Source organism: Aquarana catesbeiana, linkage group LG03 (assembly GCF_042186555.1).
Source record: "Aquarana catesbeiana isolate 2022-GZ linkage group LG03, ASM4218655v1, whole genome shotgun sequence".
NCBI lineage: Eukaryota > Metazoa > Chordata > Amphibia > Anura > Ranidae > Aquarana > Aquarana catesbeiana.
The window spans coordinates 16,164,137-16,184,945 of NC_133326.1; the positions used below are offsets into that span (position 1 = coordinate 16,164,137).

General features: G+C 43.1%; 1 protein-coding gene across 2 annotated transcripts in view; it reads right to left on the reverse strand.

The window, feature by feature from the left end:
- The window catches only part of SLC24A1 (solute carrier family 24 member 1), a 107,249-nt gene that overhangs the window by 78,040 nt on the left and 8,400 nt on the right, over positions 1–20,809 (reverse strand). For both annotated transcript variants that reach the window (XM_073618316.1, XM_073618315.1), the window contains exon 2: positions 2,817–4,024. In XM_073618316.1, coding sequence (XP_073474417.1) covers positions 2,817–3,845 — 1,029 coding nt within the window. In that variant the 5' untranslated portion in view covers positions 3,846–4,024. The remainder of the gene's footprint in view (positions 1–2,816; positions 4,025–20,809) is intronic.

Here is a 20,809-nt window from a genome sequence, read left to right on the forward strand (position 1 = left end):
CTTCTGGCTCCAGATCCTGCTAGCTGTTCCACTACATTGATCCCTGACGTTTGGCTTGTCTGACTATCCGTTCCAGTTACTGAACTTTGGCTATGTTTTGACTACGTTTGTTCTTTTTACTTTTATTATTAAACAAGTGTGATTTAGCTGTACTTCTGTCTCGGCCTGATTTAATGGTTTCTGACAGTCAGTGACCCGGCACAGGACTCTACACTGATTTCAGCTTCCCTGGTGATCCCTCAGGTATGATATATACATAAATGTCAAAAGAGATAAGGAGCCGCACGCCAGCTGCCAGCTCAATCGCAATGTGTAAGAAACAGCTTCAGCTTGTCCCCCCCACAAGGTACTTCCCACTAACACGTTTCACCCGCCTACTGGCTCGGTCACAGAGCTCACAATGAGATATGCAATGCCAAACTGGACCAATGGAACTATACAATACAGATCATACAGGTTAAAACCCTAACTCCAGCCAAAAACTATTCACGTACCGAACAAGAGGGGGGGTGGAGTGGAGAGAATTTCATTACAAGGGTGAAAATCAACTTTATAAGAGCCCAAAGCAAATAAGCAAATAATAAAAGTTAATTGTTAGGGTTTACACATACTTTAATATTTACCTGTCCAGGTGGATAAAATGGACAAGGAATAGTTTATTACAATCATGTATAAATACAGTGCCTGGAAAAAGTTTTTATACCCTTTGAAATTTTCCACATTTTGCCATATTACAACCAAAAACTTATAAAAAAATATTTTATTGGGATTTTATGTGATAGACCAACACAAAGTGGCACATAATTGTGAAGTGGAAGGAAAATGATAAATGGTTTTCAAAATTTTTTTTACAAATAAATATGTAAAAAGTGTGGGGTACATTTGTATGGCGCCCCCCCCAAGTCAATACTTTGTAGAACCGCCTTTCTCTGCAATTACAGCTGCAATTCTTTTTAGGGATGTCTCTACCAGCTTTGCACATCTAGAGAGGGACATTTTTGCCCATTCTTCTTTGCAAAATATCCCAAGCTCTGTCAGATTGGATGGAGAGCGTCTGTGAACAGCAACTTTCAAGTCTTGCCACAGATTCTCATTTGGATTTAGGTCTGGACTTTGACTGGGCCATTCTAACACATGAATATGCTTTGATCTAAACCATTCCATTGTAGCTCTGGCTGTATGTTTAGGGTCGTTGTCCTGCTGGAAGGTGAACCTCCTCCCCAGTCTCAAGTCTTTTGCAGACTCTAACAGGTTTTCTTCTAAAATTGTCCTGTATTTGGCTCCATCCATCTTCCCATCAACTCTGACCAGCTTCCCTGTCCCCGCTGAAGAAAAGCATCCCCACAAAATGATGACACCACCATGTTTCACGGTGGGGATGGTGTGTTCAGGGTGATGTGCAGTGTTAGTTTTCCTCCACACATAGTGTTTTGCTTTTAGCCCAAAAAGTTAAATTTTGGTCTCATCTGACCAGAGCTCCTTTTTCCACATGTTTGCTGTGTTCCCCACATGGCTTCTCGCAAACTGCAAACAAGACTTCTTATGGCTTTCTTTCAACAATAGCTTTCTTCTTGTCTCTCTTCCATAAAGGGCAGATTTGTGGAGAGCACAACTAATAGTTGTCCTGTGGACAGATTCTCCCACCTGAGCTGTGGATCTCTGCAGCTCCTCCAGAGTTACCATGGGCCTCTTGGCTGCTTCTCTGATTAATGCTCTCCTTGCCTGGCCAGTCAGTTTAGGTGGACGGCCATGTCTGTGTAGGTTTGCAGTTGTGCCATACTCTTTTCGGATTGAACAGAGCACTGTGAGATGTTCAAAGCTTGGGATATTTTTTTTTATAACTTAACCCTGCTTTATACTTCTCCACAACTTTATCCCTGACCTGTCTGGTGTGTTCCTTGGCCTTCATTATGCTGTTTGTTCACTAAGGTTCTCTAACAAACCTCCAGGGGCTTCACAGAACAGCTGTCTTTATACTGAGATGAAATTAAACACAGGTGGACTCCATTTACTAATTACGTGACTTCTGAAGGCAATTGGTTCCAATAGATTTTAGTAAGGGGTATCAGAGTAAAGGGGGCTGAATACAAATGCCCCCCCACACTTTTCACATATTTATTTGTAAAAAATGTTGAAAACCATTTATCATTTTCCTTCCACTTATCAATTATGTGCCACTTTGTGTTGGTCTATCACATAAACTCCCAATAAAATACATTTACATTTTTGGTTGTAACACGATAAAATGTGGGCTATGAATACTTTTTCAAGGCACTGTATATATAAATTATAATGAATATCTTCATTGTTATACAACATAGTATACACTTACAAAAACATAAACGTGCTAACGCACATCATGGTGACAAATTCTCACCTTGTTTCTAATAAAATGTATTTCTATCCATTCAGAATCATTCATCCAAGCTCCTGAGGAACCATGGGGGTGATCAGCCTGTGGTTCGGGTCTCTCGGTGGGATGGGTGAACCCGAGAGAGAGCCGCGGTAGGTGGCAGGAGGGGGGGTTGCCCCCTTCCGCTGCTTGTAATAGCAATCGAGCGACTGGTAAGCCCTCCAATAGTTATTACAAGAGAGCCAACCACTGGCTCTAAAAAACGGTACCAGGGTGATGCCAGCAGCTGCATATCATCCCGGTACAACCACCAAAAAATACCAGCCAAGTACATGTACATCGCTGGATGGGAAGTGGTTAATAGAACCAGTGGTGCCTAAAAAGTCCATGTGTTAAGTTACTAGTGTATATAAAATATAGCATCCACCACAACATGTGATTAAAGTTAGTTGTAACTACAAACCTTGGTTGTGTTTTCCAGCGCCATGACTTTTACCAGTCGCTTCCTTTTTGAAAGCTGTTTCTTCACCCATCTCTCCACCTGGACATTGAATTTCATGAACAGGACATACAGGCAATAGGCACTGAGGAGTAAAATGCTCTCATACCAGAGGATGACGTTATCAAGGAAGAAGATGATCAGCATAATCAAACCGAGAATATAAAACGAGACATCTCTAAACAGAGGCCACCATGTGAGGTTGAGGATCTCCCTGGAGAACAGGGCACAAGTTCCAATTACAAACAAAATGTTAAAGACTGCAGAACCCACAATAGTTCCAATACCCACATTGCTGTGGGAAATAAACACCCCGATCAGGGAAGTGAAAAGTTCAGGTGCAGAACCACCAGCTGCCATAAACGTGGCACCAGCCACATCCTCGGAAATCTGTAGCTTTTCTGTGATCACTCCCAGAGCTGGAACAAAGAACTCATCACAGACAATGGCCAAGGCCACAAAGACGTACATCATACCAAAGATGTGCAGTGACACCCACCCGCTTCTGCGTTGCTCTATGCTGAACAGATCCTCAGGATACTCTCCTTTGACGTGAGATAATGGAGGTCTGGTGGGTTTTGTGGTGGTCGTTGGAATTGGAATCGGAGTTGTGGTTCTTGGTTTAACAATGGGTGTTATGGGATCCGGGTCGACAAAAATACAGTGTCTGGTTTTGGTCCTTTCTGTTACGTTTTCTGTAGGTGGGACTGAGGTAGTGGTGGTAGTTGTGGTAGTGCCGGTGGTGGTGGTGCTGGTGGTGGTGGTGGTGGTGCTGGTCGTGGTAGGTTTTAATGCTTCTCTGGCAGACACTTTTATAGTTGTTTCTGCTTTATCATCTTCCACCGAGCTAGGATTTTCCAAATTTGTCTCTGGCCAAAGTTCTAAATTCATGTTTTGATCAACCGATAGTTGGTAAAGGGAGCAAAGGAACATCACACAAACTATGAACAGGATTCGGTTCAGCTGAAGTCTTTTTCTTCTGTGTAGATGCATGGTTACAGCCTAGCCTGGCTAAAAGACCAAGAGCCAGAAAAAGCTGTTGCCTTCTGCAAAAATTATTTGTCGCCTAGAGAAAGATGCTGGATATTGTCCTATGCTTGTGTTTCATTTTTGGCTCGGCCTTTGCACCATTTGCTAAATTTGGGGGGTTCTGCTGGGCATCCCAGGAACGCCTAATAAGAAAAGTAAAAAGTTAATTAACACCATTTTGATTTAAAATATCGAATCAACTACATCCCCTTCATTTATTACAAAGTTAATACATATAGCATGGCAAGTGCATATTATGATAAAAGATAAAAACACGGGGGGTCTAAAATGTTGGGGAACATAAAGCATTACTGTTAAAATTGTTGAGAGGGCAAAACTAGTAGTCAAAGCTCTGCAGAAGGAACCTTATAAAACGAAAACTTTGAGTAATGCCAAGGAGCAAGCATTCAAATCTATGGGGTTGATTTACTAAATGCAAAAAGACTATGCACTCTGCAAGCGCAGTTGCTCTAGAGGTCTCAAACTGGCGGCCCTCCAGCTGTTGCAGAACTACAATTCCTACGAGGCATTGCAAGGCTGACAGTCAGTTACAAGCATGACTCCCATAGGCAAAGGCATGATGGCACTTGTAGTTCTGCAACAGATGGAGGGCCGCCAGTTTGAGACCCCCTTCTCTAGAGCTTAGTAAATGAGCAGAACTTCTGCTAAATTCCATCAGCCAATCATATGCATGCAAAAAAATGCTGATTTGTTTTTATTTTCCTTGCACGTGATTGGGTACTCTTTGCAAAGTGAAGCTTTACCTCATTTATTAAGCTCTGGAGTAGACATGTGCCCTGCTGAAAAATTTGTTTTCATTTCATTCATTCATTTTTTTTTTTTTTTTTTCGTTTTTCGGGTCATTAGTTATGATCGCAATTCATAAATTAGAAAAATTTGGAAATGGAGAAATTCGTAAATTTAAAAATTCGTAAATTAGAAAATACAAAAATAAGAAAAAAAATACGAAAATTCTAAAGAATAACTAAATAACTAACTAATAATAACTATTAAATTATAGGTATTGGAATTTTCTTTTCAAATTTGGCTCTTAGTGAACCAAACGAATACGAATTTATCTGAAGTTATGAATTATCCAAAATAACGAATGCCGCATCTAAACAAATGGAACGAAGCAAATTACCGTATATACTCAAGTATAAGCCGAGATTTTCAGCACATTTTTTTGTGCTGAAAATGCCCCCCTCGGCTTATACTAGTCAAGCACTTTTCTGCTGCAAATTTGGGGTTCCTAGCGCCAAGTGGCCCCCGAGATACGTGGCCCCAAAGTCGGTCAACTGTGTCCAACTGCAGCAATGTCATTTCGGAACCCTTTGGGTCCAGAGACCCCAAATTTTGGCAACAGCTAGGGGAGCATCTAGGAACCCTTAACTACTGAATTTGAAGTTCAGAGGACCTATGGCTGAAAATGGGCACAGTGAGGCTGCAAATGGGCATTGTTGACCCTCTTTTCCACTTACAGTAGCTGCGCATTTCTCACCCTAGGCTTATACTCGAGTCAATAAGTTTTCCCAATTTTTTGTGGTAAAATTAGGTGCCTCGGCTTATATTCGGGTCGCTTATACTCGAGTATATATGGTATTAATAAACAATAATAACGTTTTTATTATTATTATTGGTATTTATTATTATTAATTTGTTACATTCCATTCGTTTAGATACGGCAATAGTTATTTCGGATAATTCGTAACTTCGGATAAATTTGTATTCGTTATGTTCACTAACAATCAAATTTGAAAGGAAATTCCAATACCAATCATTTAATAGTTAGTCATAGTTAAGTTATTATTAGTTAGTGATTTCAGATTTCCGAATTTTCGGATTTATGAATTTTTGAATGTTCGAATTTACGAATATTCGGAAAAATTCCTTAAACGGGTTTTCATTAATTCGGATATTTCCGAATTACCGAATTTGTCGAAATTCGTTAAAAAAACTAATTTGGAACAAAACTAATTGGGCAGCACAGTGGTGTAGTGGGTCGCACTCTCACCTAGCAGTAAAAAGGGTCGCTGGTTCGAATCCCAACCACTGGCACTACCTGCCTGGAGTTTGCATGTTCTACCTGTGCCTGCGTGGGTTTCCTCCGGGTACTCCGGTTTCCTCCCACACTCCAAAGACATGCTGGTAGGTTAATTGGCTTCTGTCTAAATTGCCCCCTGTATATGAATGTGAGTTAGGGGACCTTAGATTGTAAGCTCCTTGAGGGCAGGGACCGATGTGAATGTACAAAGTATATGTAAAGTGCTGTGTAAATTGATGGCGCTATGTAAATACAGTGGAACCTTGGTTTGCGAGTAACATGGTTAACGAGCATTTTCGCAAAATGAGCACTGTATTTTTAAAAATCCTGACTCAGGTTTGTGAGTGTTGTCTCGCAAAATGAGCAGGATTCAGGCCAAAAGCGGTGTGCAGTACCGCTTTTGGCCTAAGGTGGGGGAAGCCAGAGCCAAAAGTCGCCGATCGGCGCCGTTCGGAAATGCAGGGAAAGGCCAGAGGACAGTTTGGCTGACCTCGGCAAACCTCGGAAATGCTCGTGAACGGAGTCTTTCCGAGGTTTGCCGAGGTCAGCCGAAGTGTGCTCGGGCCTTTTTGGCCGTTTCCGAGGCTCTCCGGCTCCCCCCCCGGCCTCTGGCCACATGCGGTATTGCATCCCATTGAAGTCAATGCGGAACAAATTATTTTCGTTTCCATTGACTTCAATGGGAAAACTCGCTTTGATATGCGAGTACTTTGGATTACGAGCATACTCCTAGAACTACCACCATGGTGACCCATGCGGGCGCTATGGGGCCCGCAGCCAAGTGGGGCCCAGTGAGGATGAGAGCACCGCCGGCACAGTCTCCCAGCCAGGGAAAGAGAGAGGAGAGGAAGAGGCAAGCTGTGACCTGTACCAAATGCAGCATAACCTGTGCCCAATACAGCGCTGCCTGTGCCCAATACAGCCTGGTCTGCCTGTGCCCCATACAGCCTCACCTGTGCAGAGGAAGAGGCAAGCCACCCAGATCAGCCGAGAGCTGAATTGCCCGATGTAATAGCTTTCATTAGAACTTCCAGTGTTCCCGGGGTTCACGTCACATAGCTCCACCTCTTGGCCCGGCGCCTTCGATAGACAGAACGCCAATCCAATGCGGGACGTGTGATGTCATCAAAGGCGTCAGGCCAAGAGGTGGGGCTATGTGACGATAAGCCCCGGGAAGACGGGGAATTCAAATGAAAGCGATTACAGCAGGCAATCCCGCTCTCTGCTGATCCGGGTGGCTTGCCTCTTCCTCTGCACAGGTGAGGCTGTATGGGGCACAGGCAGACCAGGCTGTATTGGGCACAGGCAATGCTTTATTGGGCACAGGTCAAGCTGCATTGGGCACAGGTCACGCTGTATGGGGCACAGGTCACGCTGTATGGGGCACAGGTCACGCTGTATGGGACACAGGTCATGCTGCATTGGGCACAGGTCACGCTGTATGGGGCACAGGTCACGCTGCATTGGGCACAGGTCACACTGCATTGGGCACAGGTCACGCTGCATTGGCACAGGTCACGCTGTATGGGGCACAGGTCATGCTGTATGGGGCACAGGTCACATTGTATGGGGCACAGGTCACGCTGCATTGGGCACAGTTCATGCTGCATTGGGCACAGGTCACGCTGTATGGGGCACAGGTCACGCTGCATTGGGCACAGGTCACGCTGTATGGGGCACAGGTCACGCTGTATGGGGCACAGGTCACGCTGTATGGGGCATAGGTCACACTGTATGGGGCACAGGTCACGCTGCATTGGGCACAGGTCACACTGCATTGGGCACAGGTCACGCTGCATTGTGCACAGGTCACGCTATATGTGGCACAGGTCACGCTGCATTGACACTAGGGCAGCTGTGGGGGGGCTGTTTGCAGGGGGGCCCCATACAACATTTTGCTATGAGGCCCTGCTATTTCTAGTTACGCCCCTGCCTCCAGCCTGTGTCTTAGAATAAGAGGGAGGTGAAGCCTCCCATAATCTCCCAAATGTAATATCCCACCCCAGTTGTGTTTAGCTGGTTAGTGGGTGTGGACGAGGAGGGAGGGAGTGGGCAATCATTTACCGCTGTGTATACCAGTGGCGGCTGGTGGGCTTTTCTTTTTGGGGAATGCAGCAAACAACCAGCACTATCACCTCCTTTGGGCGGCGCGGCGCTGATGCACCCCCTCCCCGTACCAGTGGCATCCACTGTGTTTTGCGGCACTGTCAGCCAGTGCCCCCCCCCCCCCAGAGGTACGGCACTTACTATGCAGCAGGCTGTGTCCTCCTCTCCTTTCCTGCTGAGTCCTCTGGGCAGCGGCGGGTCCAGCTCCAGTGTGTCTCCTCTTCCACAGCGCTAGGCATCCAATAGGATCGCCTGGCGCTTTGGCTGATTGGGAAACAGTCCTCACTGACCTGCCTCCTGATTTGCGGGGAGTAACTGTAGTGTGTGGTCACACAATTGGGTGGGATTGGGGTGCACTTTCTGTGCCCCGAGCACACCCTATTTTGAAGCCTATTAGAGCCTCCGGCTCTAATCAGGTTCTTCAAAACCCCCCCCCGCCATAGGAATTCATTTGCTCGGCGTCCTGAAAGGGGCCGGGCACATGGATAGGGAGGGCGGCGGAGGTGTTGGGGGGGGGTGGCACCCGTGTGCCCACAATGCACGGGCCGCCACTGGGTGTACATGACCACATGTGGGACTCTATAGTCACATGGGCTGCTCTGCTGTGATAGGGAGGAAATGCTCCGCATAGAAACTCACTGCCACTGCAGCTGCAAAATCCCTAGCTAAACTGAGGACATGGACTGAAGGGGGCAACAGAGAGCAGCGGGATCAACCAGGTTTTTCGCAGAATACAGAAAATGAATCTCAAAAAAGTGACTGAGTGAGTATGATCAGCATGGAATACATCATTTATTGATCGTTGTTTATCATGAGGGTTTAGTGACACTTTAACTACCAATGACACCATGTTTTATTCAAAGTAAACTTTTGCTTTTCTGACAGAAAGTAGATCAGGAAAGATGATTCTGTTTTATGTTTGAATCCAATTTGTTTTTTCCTGTTTTATTTTATAAAACCAAAGATAAAGACAAGTAAAAAATATAGCTGTGTAACAGCAGTTAAAACAGATACAAAACAAACCTATAAAGCATCAATTCATAAATCAAAAACTATTACCAAAAATGTCACCACAAAACTCAGTAGAAATCCTTATACTCGGAGGTAGCAGAATAATATGGAAGCCAATTCACCTTTGTTACTGCAACACATAGCCAACAGAATCAGTTTCCTATCAGATAGACTTTGTTGGTTCCAATGTCAGTATTTTTTCAGTAAGATAAGCGCAGCATTTAAAGCGGGATTCCGCCCAGCGAATTTTTTTTTTTTTAAAGTCAGCAGCTACAAACACTGTAGCTGCTGATTTTAAATAAGCACACTTACCTGTCCTGGGTGTGGTGCCTGTGATGTCGGCCGCCCGAGGCCGACCCGTCCCACGGCTCTCAGGCCCCGGCACCTCCATCCTAAGTAAGGGAAATAGGCAGTGGAGCCTTGCGGCTTCACTGCCAGTTTCCTACTGCGCATGCGCGAGCGGCGCGGCGCTTTGTGAATGGGACACGATGTGTTGTGGGACACACACAGTTCCCATAACACACCGCGCCCCATTGCCCTGAAGACAACGCGGGGAGCAGAAGACTGAAGATCACCGCAGTGTAGGAAGAGGCAGATTAGGAAGTCATGTAAGTTAAACTTTTTTTTTTTTTTTCCTCCATTTTTTTAGGTATTTTTTTATGCAATTTTTTTTTCAGGGTGGACCTCCACTTTAAGGGGCTAGGTCTGGGAGTATGTTAAAGCAGAACTCAGGCCATACTGTGAAATAGTAGAAATACGTGCGTTTACTGTTATTTCTGTACCAGTAATCTTGCGTTTACACAATGACACAACACACCGCCAGAAAGATTACTCTACTACTCCCTGGTTCAGCTTAACCCCTTTATGACAGCCTAATGCATATACAATGCCCTAAAAGAAGTATTCATACCCCTTGAAATTTTCCACATTTTGTCATGTTACAACCAAAAACGTAAATGTATTTTATTGGGATTTTATGTGATCGACCAACACAAAGTGGCTCATAATTGTGAAATGGAAGGAAAATGACAAATGGTTTTCATATTTTTTTTCAATACGTGCTGCATATATGCGTTGCTGTGTTGTTTTGGGGGTATGCTCAAGCGAAGCTCCTCAAAAAATGACGGGGCTGTCACCAGCAGCTAGTGGTAAACTACCAACTATCAGGAGCCAGTGGGACAGGCTCCTGATGACATCATCACTGTGCAGCCAATCACTGTGCCGCTATTCCCTTGCAGTTAGAAGCAGCATCATCAGCCCGCTGTGCAAGCTCCTTCAGCTGGCCATTGGGCTATCTTATGGATATGCAACCCTACACCCAAATGGATCTCCAGCTAAATTACTTTGCAATGTATTCTTAAAAACTGTATACAGTGAACCTTGATGTCAAACATCCTGAAAAATAATAGAATTAGGATTGGCATACACTTTAAGTATTTTGGGGTTCAGCTTTTTTCTGGATCGCCACCCTTGTAATTGGACGGAAATGATAATGCTGATTCATAAGCTGTATCTTAGGAAGCTGAATTTCTGAGCCAAGCTATTTTTCCTTCCTGGCTCCCATAGGAGCTGCTAGAAAATACAGTCCTATTTCCCCACTTAGAGCACACACGGCCAGGCACAAAGCATTTTCTTCATTCTTCACCGGCTCAGAAAACAGTCTAGAGGTTTTTTGTAGGGTTTTTATTGGGAACGATGAACTGGAATAGGGTGAAGGAGCATGGGATATCCCAAAACTGTAGAACTGGATAACTTGAGGACTCCTTCCAGAGCTAAAAACTACACACAGTCACTTTCCTTCAGCACAGGGGGCCATCTACTCACTCAGCCACCGGATCATCGGTTGCCTCCTGCGGATATCCACCGGGCTCTTCCTAGTGAGGGAGATGTAGACTTTACACCATCATAGGACAGCTAGACTCTTTCCTAACAACTTCCTCCTGGCTCTCTCTTCAGTGAGCTTCTCCAGACCCAACTTGATCCCTGGACCTGGATCTGCAAACAGGCCCTCCAGCTAAGCCTAGCTGGGAGCCCCGGAGTCTTTCACAAGGACCCTGAACCAGGTTGGAGAACCCCCTCACAGGGGTCTCCTCCTGCAGGACTGGATGCAGGAATACCGCACTTGCTGTTTAGGCCTCAGACTATTTATGAGATCTCTTTCCACCTTCTGAGCACACGTCCCCAGGAATTGGCTGGAGTGCCATAAATATTAAGGCTGTTTGTTCTGTAGTTTCTCCCACTATACTTCTAGAATCCTCTAGAAGACAAGTAACAGCCTGTGAAACACTGAGCAGCCCTAGATAATAACTCCTGCTCCACTGATTACAGGGAAGCCAACTATAATGTATCCAGCAGCCTGCTCTACACTAGGAGGGGGCTACATATATATCTATATATATATATATAGATATACAGGATATATACTCTATATTAAACTGCATGTGTTTCCTTTAGGATTAAGTTTACCATTTCATGAATAATGAAAAGATGAACTAACTCCAAATATACTGGTCACAAGGGATGGGCCGAACACCTCCCTATTTGGTTCACATCCAGAACATGCGAACAGGCAAAAAAATTTTTCGAACACGCAAACGCCATTAAAGTCTATGGGACACGAACATGAAAAATCAAAACTGCTAATTTTAAAGGTTAATATGCAAGTTATTATCATAAAAAGTGTTTGGGGACCTGGGTCCTGGCCCAGGGGACATGGATCAATGCAAAAAAAAGTTTTATAAACGTCTGTTTTTTCGGGGGCAGTGATTTTAATAATGCTTAAAGTGAAACATTAAATATTCCTTTAAATTTTTACCTGTGGGGTGACTAATAGTATGCCTGTAAAGTAGCGCATGTTTCCCATGTTTATAACAGTCCGAGAGCAAAATGACAATTCTAATGGAAAAAGAAGTCTTTTAAAAGTGCTAGCGTTAGTGCCTGCTATTAATGAATTGTCGGTCCCGACAATACACATAAAAGTCATTGAAAGTCATTGAAAAAAAAAATGTCTGGGGGTCCCCCAAATTTCCATTACCAGGTCCTTCAGGTCTGGTATGGATATTAAGGGGAACTCCGCGCCAAAATTAAAAAAAAAAATGGTGTGGGGTTTCCCCAAAAATCCTGCGTTGTATCAGAGGGGGACGGGTCACCCGTACACGTCACAAGGAAACCCTGGTGTTTCCCCTTGTCAGAGGGGGACGGGGTCACGTGATGGGTGGCCCCGCTCTCAGCTACATAAGAACTGTGAAGCTGGCGCCGCGTCATTGGCTGGGTGCCTCCGGTGGAGGCAGGATCCTGTGCGTGTTCCTCACTGGAGTCGCTGGAGATCATCCATCGCTGGAGATCGAGAATTGGATTACATCACTGGAGTAGGAGCATGGATTTATTGGATTACATCGCTGGAATCTCTTTTTTATTTTTTATTTTTTTATTTTTAATAAAGGACTTGTCCCAAGCCGTCTCCTGTGTTTTTTTAACATTTTGACACTTTCTTTTGTGAAATGGTAGGGGTATAATGTACCCCTTACCAATTCACATAGTGGGGGGCCAGGATCTGGGTATCCCCTTTGTTAAAGGGGGCTTCCAGATTCCGATAAGCCCCTCACCCGCAGACCCCCACAACCACCGGGCAAGGGTTGTGGGGATGAGGCCCTTGTCCCCTTCAACATGGGGACATCCTCCCCATGTTGAGGGCATGTGGCCTGGTACGGTTCAGGAGGGGGGGCGCTCTCTCGTCCCCCCCCCCCTTTTCCTGTGGCCTGCCAGGTTGCGTGCTTGGATAAGGGTCTGGTGTCGATTTTTGGGGGATTCCCACGCCATTTTTTTTAAAAATTTTGGCGTGGAGTTCCCCTTAAAATCCACACCAAACCTGAAGGGTCTGGTATAGATTTTTGGGGGGAACCCCACGCCATTTTTGAAAAAAATTTTGGCACGGAGTTCCCCTTAATATCCATACCAGACCTGAAGGGCCTGGTAATAGAATTTTGGGGGACCCCCACGCATTTTTATTTTTTTATTTTTCAATGACTTTCAATGACTTTTATGTGTATTGTCGGGACCGACAATTCATTAACAGCCGGCACTAGCGCCAGCACTTTTAAATGACTTTTTATCTTTTAGAAATGTCATTTTGCTCTCGGACTGTTATAAACACGGGAAACGCGCTACTTTTCAGGCATACTATAGACACCAACAGGTACAAAATTTAAAGGAATATTGCACTTTTATGGTTTCACTTTAAGCATTATTAAACATCGTGGGGGCCCTTTTTTTGGTGTCCAGCAGCGGGACCCTTTCACATGTTCTGTAGTGGACCCCCTTCCTGCCATCCTGGGGCCCCCACATGGTGGAACGCCAGGGCCCGGTCCCAAGTGCGACCTTTCTCTTTTTTTTTACAATGTTGATTTTTATTATTTTTTAAATTTCTTAGGAGCCCTGTTGGGGGACTTTGGTGAAATGTCAGGGGTCTAAACAGATATTTTTTTGTGGAAATTGGTCAGTGCAGGGGGTGATGGAGACGGATGGTGTGTCAAAAGTAGCAAATTTTGGAGGAAAAAGAGTCTAGAATTCTGTGTTATTGGTGACAGGAGATGAAGGGTTGAAGGTTGGGCTAGAGATGGGATGAATGGTTGGGATAACACCTGGAGAGTCATAAATAAGGAGCTAGCTGGGGGGGGCTTTGGTGTTGGAGGAAGGAGGCTGTAAGGTTATGCGGTATTGGTGACAAAAGATGAAATGAGAGAGAAAGGCGGAACTCAGCAGTGCTGCCAAAGGGGGGTCCAAGAGAGTACACAGGGGCCCAGGGCAGCAGGACCTAGATAGGTGGAGGGGACGGCGCGAAGGGGGGGAGCATATACAGCAACCGATGCCCTCCATTTTCATCCTATAACCGCTTAATGCCTGCGGAAGAGAGGGGAATAGAAGCGGGTATCCAGGCATACAAGGTCACAATTGTGACCCATGCGACCCCTGTAGCTACGCCCCTGTTCACATCTCCACTCAAAGCCAAATGCCTAAAGCTCAAAAAAGTTCTGGAGATTTTTTTTGTAGCTCAAATCGGGCAGATTACTGTGTATTTGAAGCGTTTTTTTGTTCCATAGAAATGCATGAAAATGCTTGATTCAAGTGTTTTTGAATGTCTTATCGCATTATGTCACACGTTTCTCAATGTGGTCAAATGCAATAATTAAATAAAAATAAATAATAATTAATAAATAAATACATAATTTAGAAAAATACATAAATAAATAATAATCATAAATAAATATTAAATAAATGAAACATAAATAATAATAATTAAAAAAATAACCCTAACCCCTAACCCTAATCGTAACCCCCAACCCTAATATTAACTCCTAATCCTAACCCCTAACCTAACAAAATAAATAAATAATAATAAATAAAATAAATAAATAAATAAATTAACCCCTAACCCTAATCTTAAAGTGATTGTAAAGGTTTTTTTTTTTTAATAACAAACATGCCAAACTTACCTGCTTTGTGCAAGGGTTTTGCAGAGAGCGGCCCTGATCCTCCTTTTCTGGGGTACCCCGGCATCGCTCCTGGCTCTTCATCTGGTGCCCCCTCGGAGAGGCGCTTTCCATGGGGGCGCCCATGCAGGCGCGCTCCCGAGTTTTGCTGTTGCATCCATTGACGCAGACAGCAGGTCTTGGCCGCGCCCCCCAGCTCCCATGTCAACGGCTCCTGCTGCTATCCCTAATGAGGACCCGAGACAGCGGCTGGAGCTGCTGAGCTCGTCTGCGATGCTGGAAAGATCGGTTTAGGTAAGAAAAAAGGGGGGCTCTTGGGGGGAGCTGCAGCACAGAAGGTTTTTCACCTTAATACATAGAATGTATTAAGGTGAAAAACCTCAAGACTTTACAACTCCTTTAATTTTTATAAATAAATAATAAATAAAAGTGGATGAAATGCTGAAAAATAACAAATTATTAAACTGATGATATTTTTCTCTACTGGCTAATAAAAAAAATGTGCACTGCCGAAAAGTTTGTTTATTCCATTTCTTGCTTTTTTCGTAAATTCGAAAATTCGTAATTTGTAAATCCATAGATTCTAAAATCCGAAAATTCAGAAATGTGGAAATTCAAGAATTCGGAAATTCCAAAATTCGAAAATCGTACAATTTTAAAATTCGGAAATTTGAAAATCACAAAATGCGGAAATTTGAAAAATTTGGAAAGAACGAAAATCCAAGAATCCCAAATAATAACTAACTAATAATAACAAACTATTAAATTATAGGTATTGGAATTTACTTTCAAATTTGGTTGTTAGTGAATGTAACGAATACAAACTTATCTGAAGTTATGAATTATCCGAAATAACAAATGCTGCATCTAAATAAATGGAACGGAACAAATTAACAATAGATAATAATAATTATAATAAAAAGGTTTTATTTATTATTATTATTTATTATTATTAATTTGTTGCGTTCCATACGTTTAGAAGCGCCATTCGTTATTTCGAATAATTCGTAACTTCGGATAAATTCGTATTCGTTACATTCACTAACAGCCAAATTATTTCAGATTTTCTCATTTTTGGATTTTCGTTCTTATTTTCGGATTTTAATTTTTTTTCGAATTTCTGAGTTTTCAAATTTCCGGATTTTCAAATGTTGAATTTCCAAACTTCCGATTTTTCGGATTTTAGAATTTCCGAATTTAGAATTTCCAAATTTTCGAAATTTTCGAATTTCCGAATTTTAAAATTTTTCAAATATTCAAAATTTTCGAATTTCTGAATTTTCTGAAAAATTTGGAAATTCAGATGTTTCCGAATTTTTGAATTTTTCGAAATTCGTTAAAAAACGAATTCGGAACTAAGCAAATTGCACATGTTTAAAAAATGACAAAGCTTAAAAACGCTTTAAAAACGCTGTACGAAAAACACCTATGCAAACTCTGAAAGAACGGCTGAAAAAAATCTCCAAAACGCAATGCTAAGGTGTGAATGCAGCCTGAGTCTTACGGTTAAGTTTAAGCTTATAGAGTATTGGGGACTACATTTTAGATTAAGTGTAAGACTAGGGTTAGGTGTTCATAATTAAGTGTTACGGGTTAGGTTTCAGGGTTATGTTATGTGTTTTAGGGCTCAGGTATTGGAAAGGTTAAGTGTTAAGGTCAGCTAGGGGTTAGGTTAAGTTTAGGGAGAAAGGTTTTGGGGCAACCAACTGGTTTTTTTTTTCACTGTTCTCAAAACAAGCGTGTACCCAGTGGTGATCAAATACCAAGAAAGCTCTATTAGGGGGGAAAAATTACATACACTTAATTTATGTACAGCATTGTGCGCAATTGTCAGTTAAAGAAAGTACAGTATCGCAAAAAATGGCCTGGTCATAAAGGGGCGTAAATCTTCCGGAGGTCAAGTTGGTTAATAAACAGTGGGTTTCAGCACAGGAACAATGCAATACAGTACAATATCCATTTTAAGGCACGCCCGCCCGTCCTGCAAGACTGAGGATATAAACAATAGCCCTGAGAATGAGAGATACTAGGCATGTGCAATTCGTTTCGTTACGAATTCGTTTTTTAACGAATTTCGACAAATTCGTTAATTCGGGAATATCCGAATTAACGAAAACCCGTTTAACAAATTTTTTCCGAATATTCGTAAATTCGATAAAATTGGACATTCGTAAATTCGGGCATTCGAACATTCGTACATTCGCAATTTACATTCGTACATTCGTACATTTGAGCATTCGTACATTCGCAATTTACATTCGTACATTCGTACATTCGTGCATTCGTACATTAGTAAATTAGTGAATTCGTAAATTTGTAAATTCGAAAATTCGGAAATCTGAAATAATAGTTAACTAATAATAACTTAACTATTAGTAATTACTAGTAACTTTGAATTTATAGGTATTGTAATTTCCTTTTAAATTTGGCTGTTAGTGAACGTAACACATACAAATTTATCCGAAGTTATGAATGATCCGAAAAAACAGAATGGAACGTAATGAATTAATAATAATAAATAACAATAATAATAATAACAATGTTTTATTATTATTATTATTTATTTATTATTATTTATTATTAATTTGTCCTGTTCCATTTGTTTAAATGCAGCCTTAATTTTGGATAATTCGTAACTTCGGATAAATTTGTATTTGTTACATTCACTGACAGTCAAGTTTGAAAGGAAATTACAATACCTATAATTTAATAGTTAGTTACTATTTCAGATTTTTGAATTTTCGGGGTTTTTGGTTTTTCAAACTTCGAATTTACAAATTTCCGAATTTTCTAATTTACAAATGTACGAATTTACGAATGTACAAATGTACAAATGTAAAAATGTAAAAATGTACTAATGTACGAATGAATGAATGTTCGAATTCCGAATGTTCGAATTACGAATGTACGAATGTACGAATGAACGCATTTACGAATTTACGAATGAACGAATTTACGAATCGCAATCATAACGAATGACCCGAAAAACGAAAAAAATAATAAACTAATGAAACGAAAACGAAAATGAACGAATTTTTTTGGCTGTGCACATGTCTAAGAGATACTTTCCAAGAGAGATAAAAAGAAATAACAAGAAAGTAAGAGCCCTTTCACACCGGGCCGCCCATAGCGTCGGCGGTAAAACGGCGCTATTTTTAGCAGCGTTTTACCGTCGGATTAGCGGCGCATTTCGGCCGATGCTTTTACCCCCCGCTAGCGGCCGAGAAAGGGTTAAAACCGCCCGCAATGCAGCGCAATAGCGACGTTTTGCCGGCGGTATCCCAGCGCTGCCCCATTGATTTCAATGGGGAGCAGCGGTGGAGGAGCGGTAAACACAGCGCTCATTCACCGCTACAAAGAAGCTGCTGGCAGGACTTTTCCTGACGTCCTGCCAGCGCACCTCGGGCTTTCACACTGGAGACAATGCTGCAGCTGTTTGAGGGCGGATTGCAGGCACTATTTTTAACGCTATAGCGCCTGCAAAACGCCCTCGGTGTGAAAGGGGTCTTAGGCTAACTCACCTGTAGGCCCTCAGTCGGAAGGGTCTAGGTTTACACACTGGGAAGTTTGTCAAATCCCCTGCACACAAATAAACTGTCAAGTTGGTTCTTCTGCCGGCTCTGTTGGGGCCCTTAGGTTGGTGCGCAATGAAAGGCGCAGTCCCTTTAAGATATGAACCGGATAATTCCCTCTTTGGGGACAAAGTGATTTACAGAACTCTCTTTAATATGTGGTGGATAATTGGGGGAGATTCACTTTAAGATATGGGCGGGGGTTTGAGAACAAGAGTCACTTTAACCTATTTAGCCCCGGAAGGTTTTACCCCCTTAATGATCAGGCCGTTTTTTTGCCACATACAGCACTGCGCCATTTTAACTGACAATCGCGCAGTCATGCGACGCTGTACCCCAAAAAATTGATGTCCTTTTTTCCCACAAAAATAGAGCTTTCTTTTGATCGCCTCTGCGGTTTTTATTTTTTTGCGCTATAAACAAAAAAAGCCGACAATTTTTTAAAAAAATAAAAAAATATTTTTTACTTCTTGCTATACAACGTATCCAATAAAAAAATGTAACAAATCAATTTTTTTTATAATATTAGGCCAATATGTATTCTGCTACATATTTTTGGTAAAAATAAAATCCCAATAAGTGTATATTGATTGGTTTGTGCAAAAGTTAGAGCGTATTAGCGTCTACAAACTATGGGATATATTTACGGAATTTTAATTTTTAAAATTTTTTTTTAATAGTAATGGCAGCTATCAGCGACTGTGACATTGCGGCAGACAAATCTGACACAAAGTGACACTTTTTGGGGACCAGTGACACCAATACAGCGATCAGTGCTGAAAAGAAAAAGGCACTGTCACTGTACAAATGACACTGGCAGGGAAGGGGGTTAACATCAGGGGCAATCAAAGGGTTAAATGTGTCTCTAGGGAGTGCTTTCTAACTGTGGGGGAGGTGCTTTGACTAGGGGAAAACAGAGATCCGTGTTTCTGCTTACCAGAAACACAAGATCTCCATTTTCCCCTCTGACAGAACGGCGGTCTGCCTTGTTTACATAGGCAGACCGCCGTTCCGCCTCTCCTCAGGACAATCGTTGGGTCCTGGCGGACATCGCGTCCTCCGTACCTGCTGATTGGCTCCCACTGTGACCAATCACAGAGGGAGTAGGTCGCCGGCGGCGCGCGCCCCCCAGACCCTGTGAAATCCTGTACAGGTACCTGCCACAGTATATTTGCGTGGAGCGGTCCAGAAGTGATTAAGAGAAGAGGGGGAAAGAAAGGATATGGGAGGTTTTTCCCTTTAAATAGTAAAGTTGAACTTGGTTGGCAAACTCCTTCCTTAGATGGCTTGTCTTAGGTTAATAGTAGCTACGATATTCTTCCTAGTACAGTTTAATAGACATGTACACTTCCAAAAAATGTGTTTATTTTCCTTTTCGTTGCATTCATTTATTTATTTTTTTTCCGTTTTTTGGGTCATTCGTTATTTCGAAGGAATTCGTAAATTTCTACTAAAAAGGGTGTTTGGTCAGAATATGCTCAAACTTCATCACTAATAAGCAGTCAGAGGGCTGAAGGCTCTTTTCCTGGATGCCAAGTTTCAGCCTCTATTTCTTCACTTTCCACATGATCCTTTTTACAAAGGCATTTTAGGGAGCAGATGTGCTCAAATCACACGTGATAGTGAAATATGCGTCGTGTTTATTAGGGTTGCACCGATACTGTTTTTTTTATTGCCGATACGTTGCGGTGCAATTTGCGTCAATACAAAAAAATTGCCACAAATCGCACTGAAAGGAAAGGCATGCGATTTGCCCCACTGATGCTGTGTGTGTCTAGAAAGGGAAAAGCACCATCTAGTGGGCAAATTATTGAAAATGTTAGAACTCACAGTACATATCGGGCCAAGTGCAAACTCTTTATAGGTGTCCCGTTCCCGCCGATGATAGGCAAATCACAGCTGCCGAAGGTGTTCACAGGGCTGGGTGGAGAAGTCCTGAGTCCCAGTGGGTATAGGGTGAAAGTGATGTCAGCTTGGGTGCGGACCGCCTATAAATCACCTCCAGCCCTGCGAGCACCTTCAGCGCATGTGATTTGCTATCACCGGCCTTCTGTTGGACGAGAAGGCCTGGCTCACCGTCTCTGTTCTAAGTCATCCCAAAGATGTTCTATAGGGTTGAGGTCAGGACTGACCAGGACAGGCCAGGACAGGCCAGTCAAGTTCCTCCACCCCAAACTCGCTCATCCATGTCTTTATGGAGCTTGCTTTATGCACTGGTGTGCAGTCATGTTGGAACAGGAAGGGGCCATCCCCAAACTGTTCCCACAAAGTTGGGAGCATGAAATCGTCCGAAATTTCTTGGTATGCTGACGCCTTAAGAGTTCCCTTCACTGGAACTAAGGGGCCAAGCCCAGCCCCTGAAAAACAACCCCACACCCAGAGGCGGCTCTCTAATTAGGCAAAATTGGCGGTCGCCTAAGGCCTCGCACTCACAGGGGCCTCGCGGCCGCCTAATTTGCCTGTTCTTAATCACTGAAGTTGACGCCAGCGGCTCCACCTACCCCCACTGGGACTCTGTGGCTTAGGAGCTGACGGACAAATCAGATACTGCCCGCAGCCTGAGGAATAGCGGCCTCATCACGGAGCGTCCCAGTCCGTGGGGCCTCATGTGTAAGTTTTGCCTAAGGCCTCACAAAGCCTAGAGCCGCCTCTGCCCACACCATAATCCCCCCTCCACCAAATTATTTGAACCAGTGCACAAAGCAA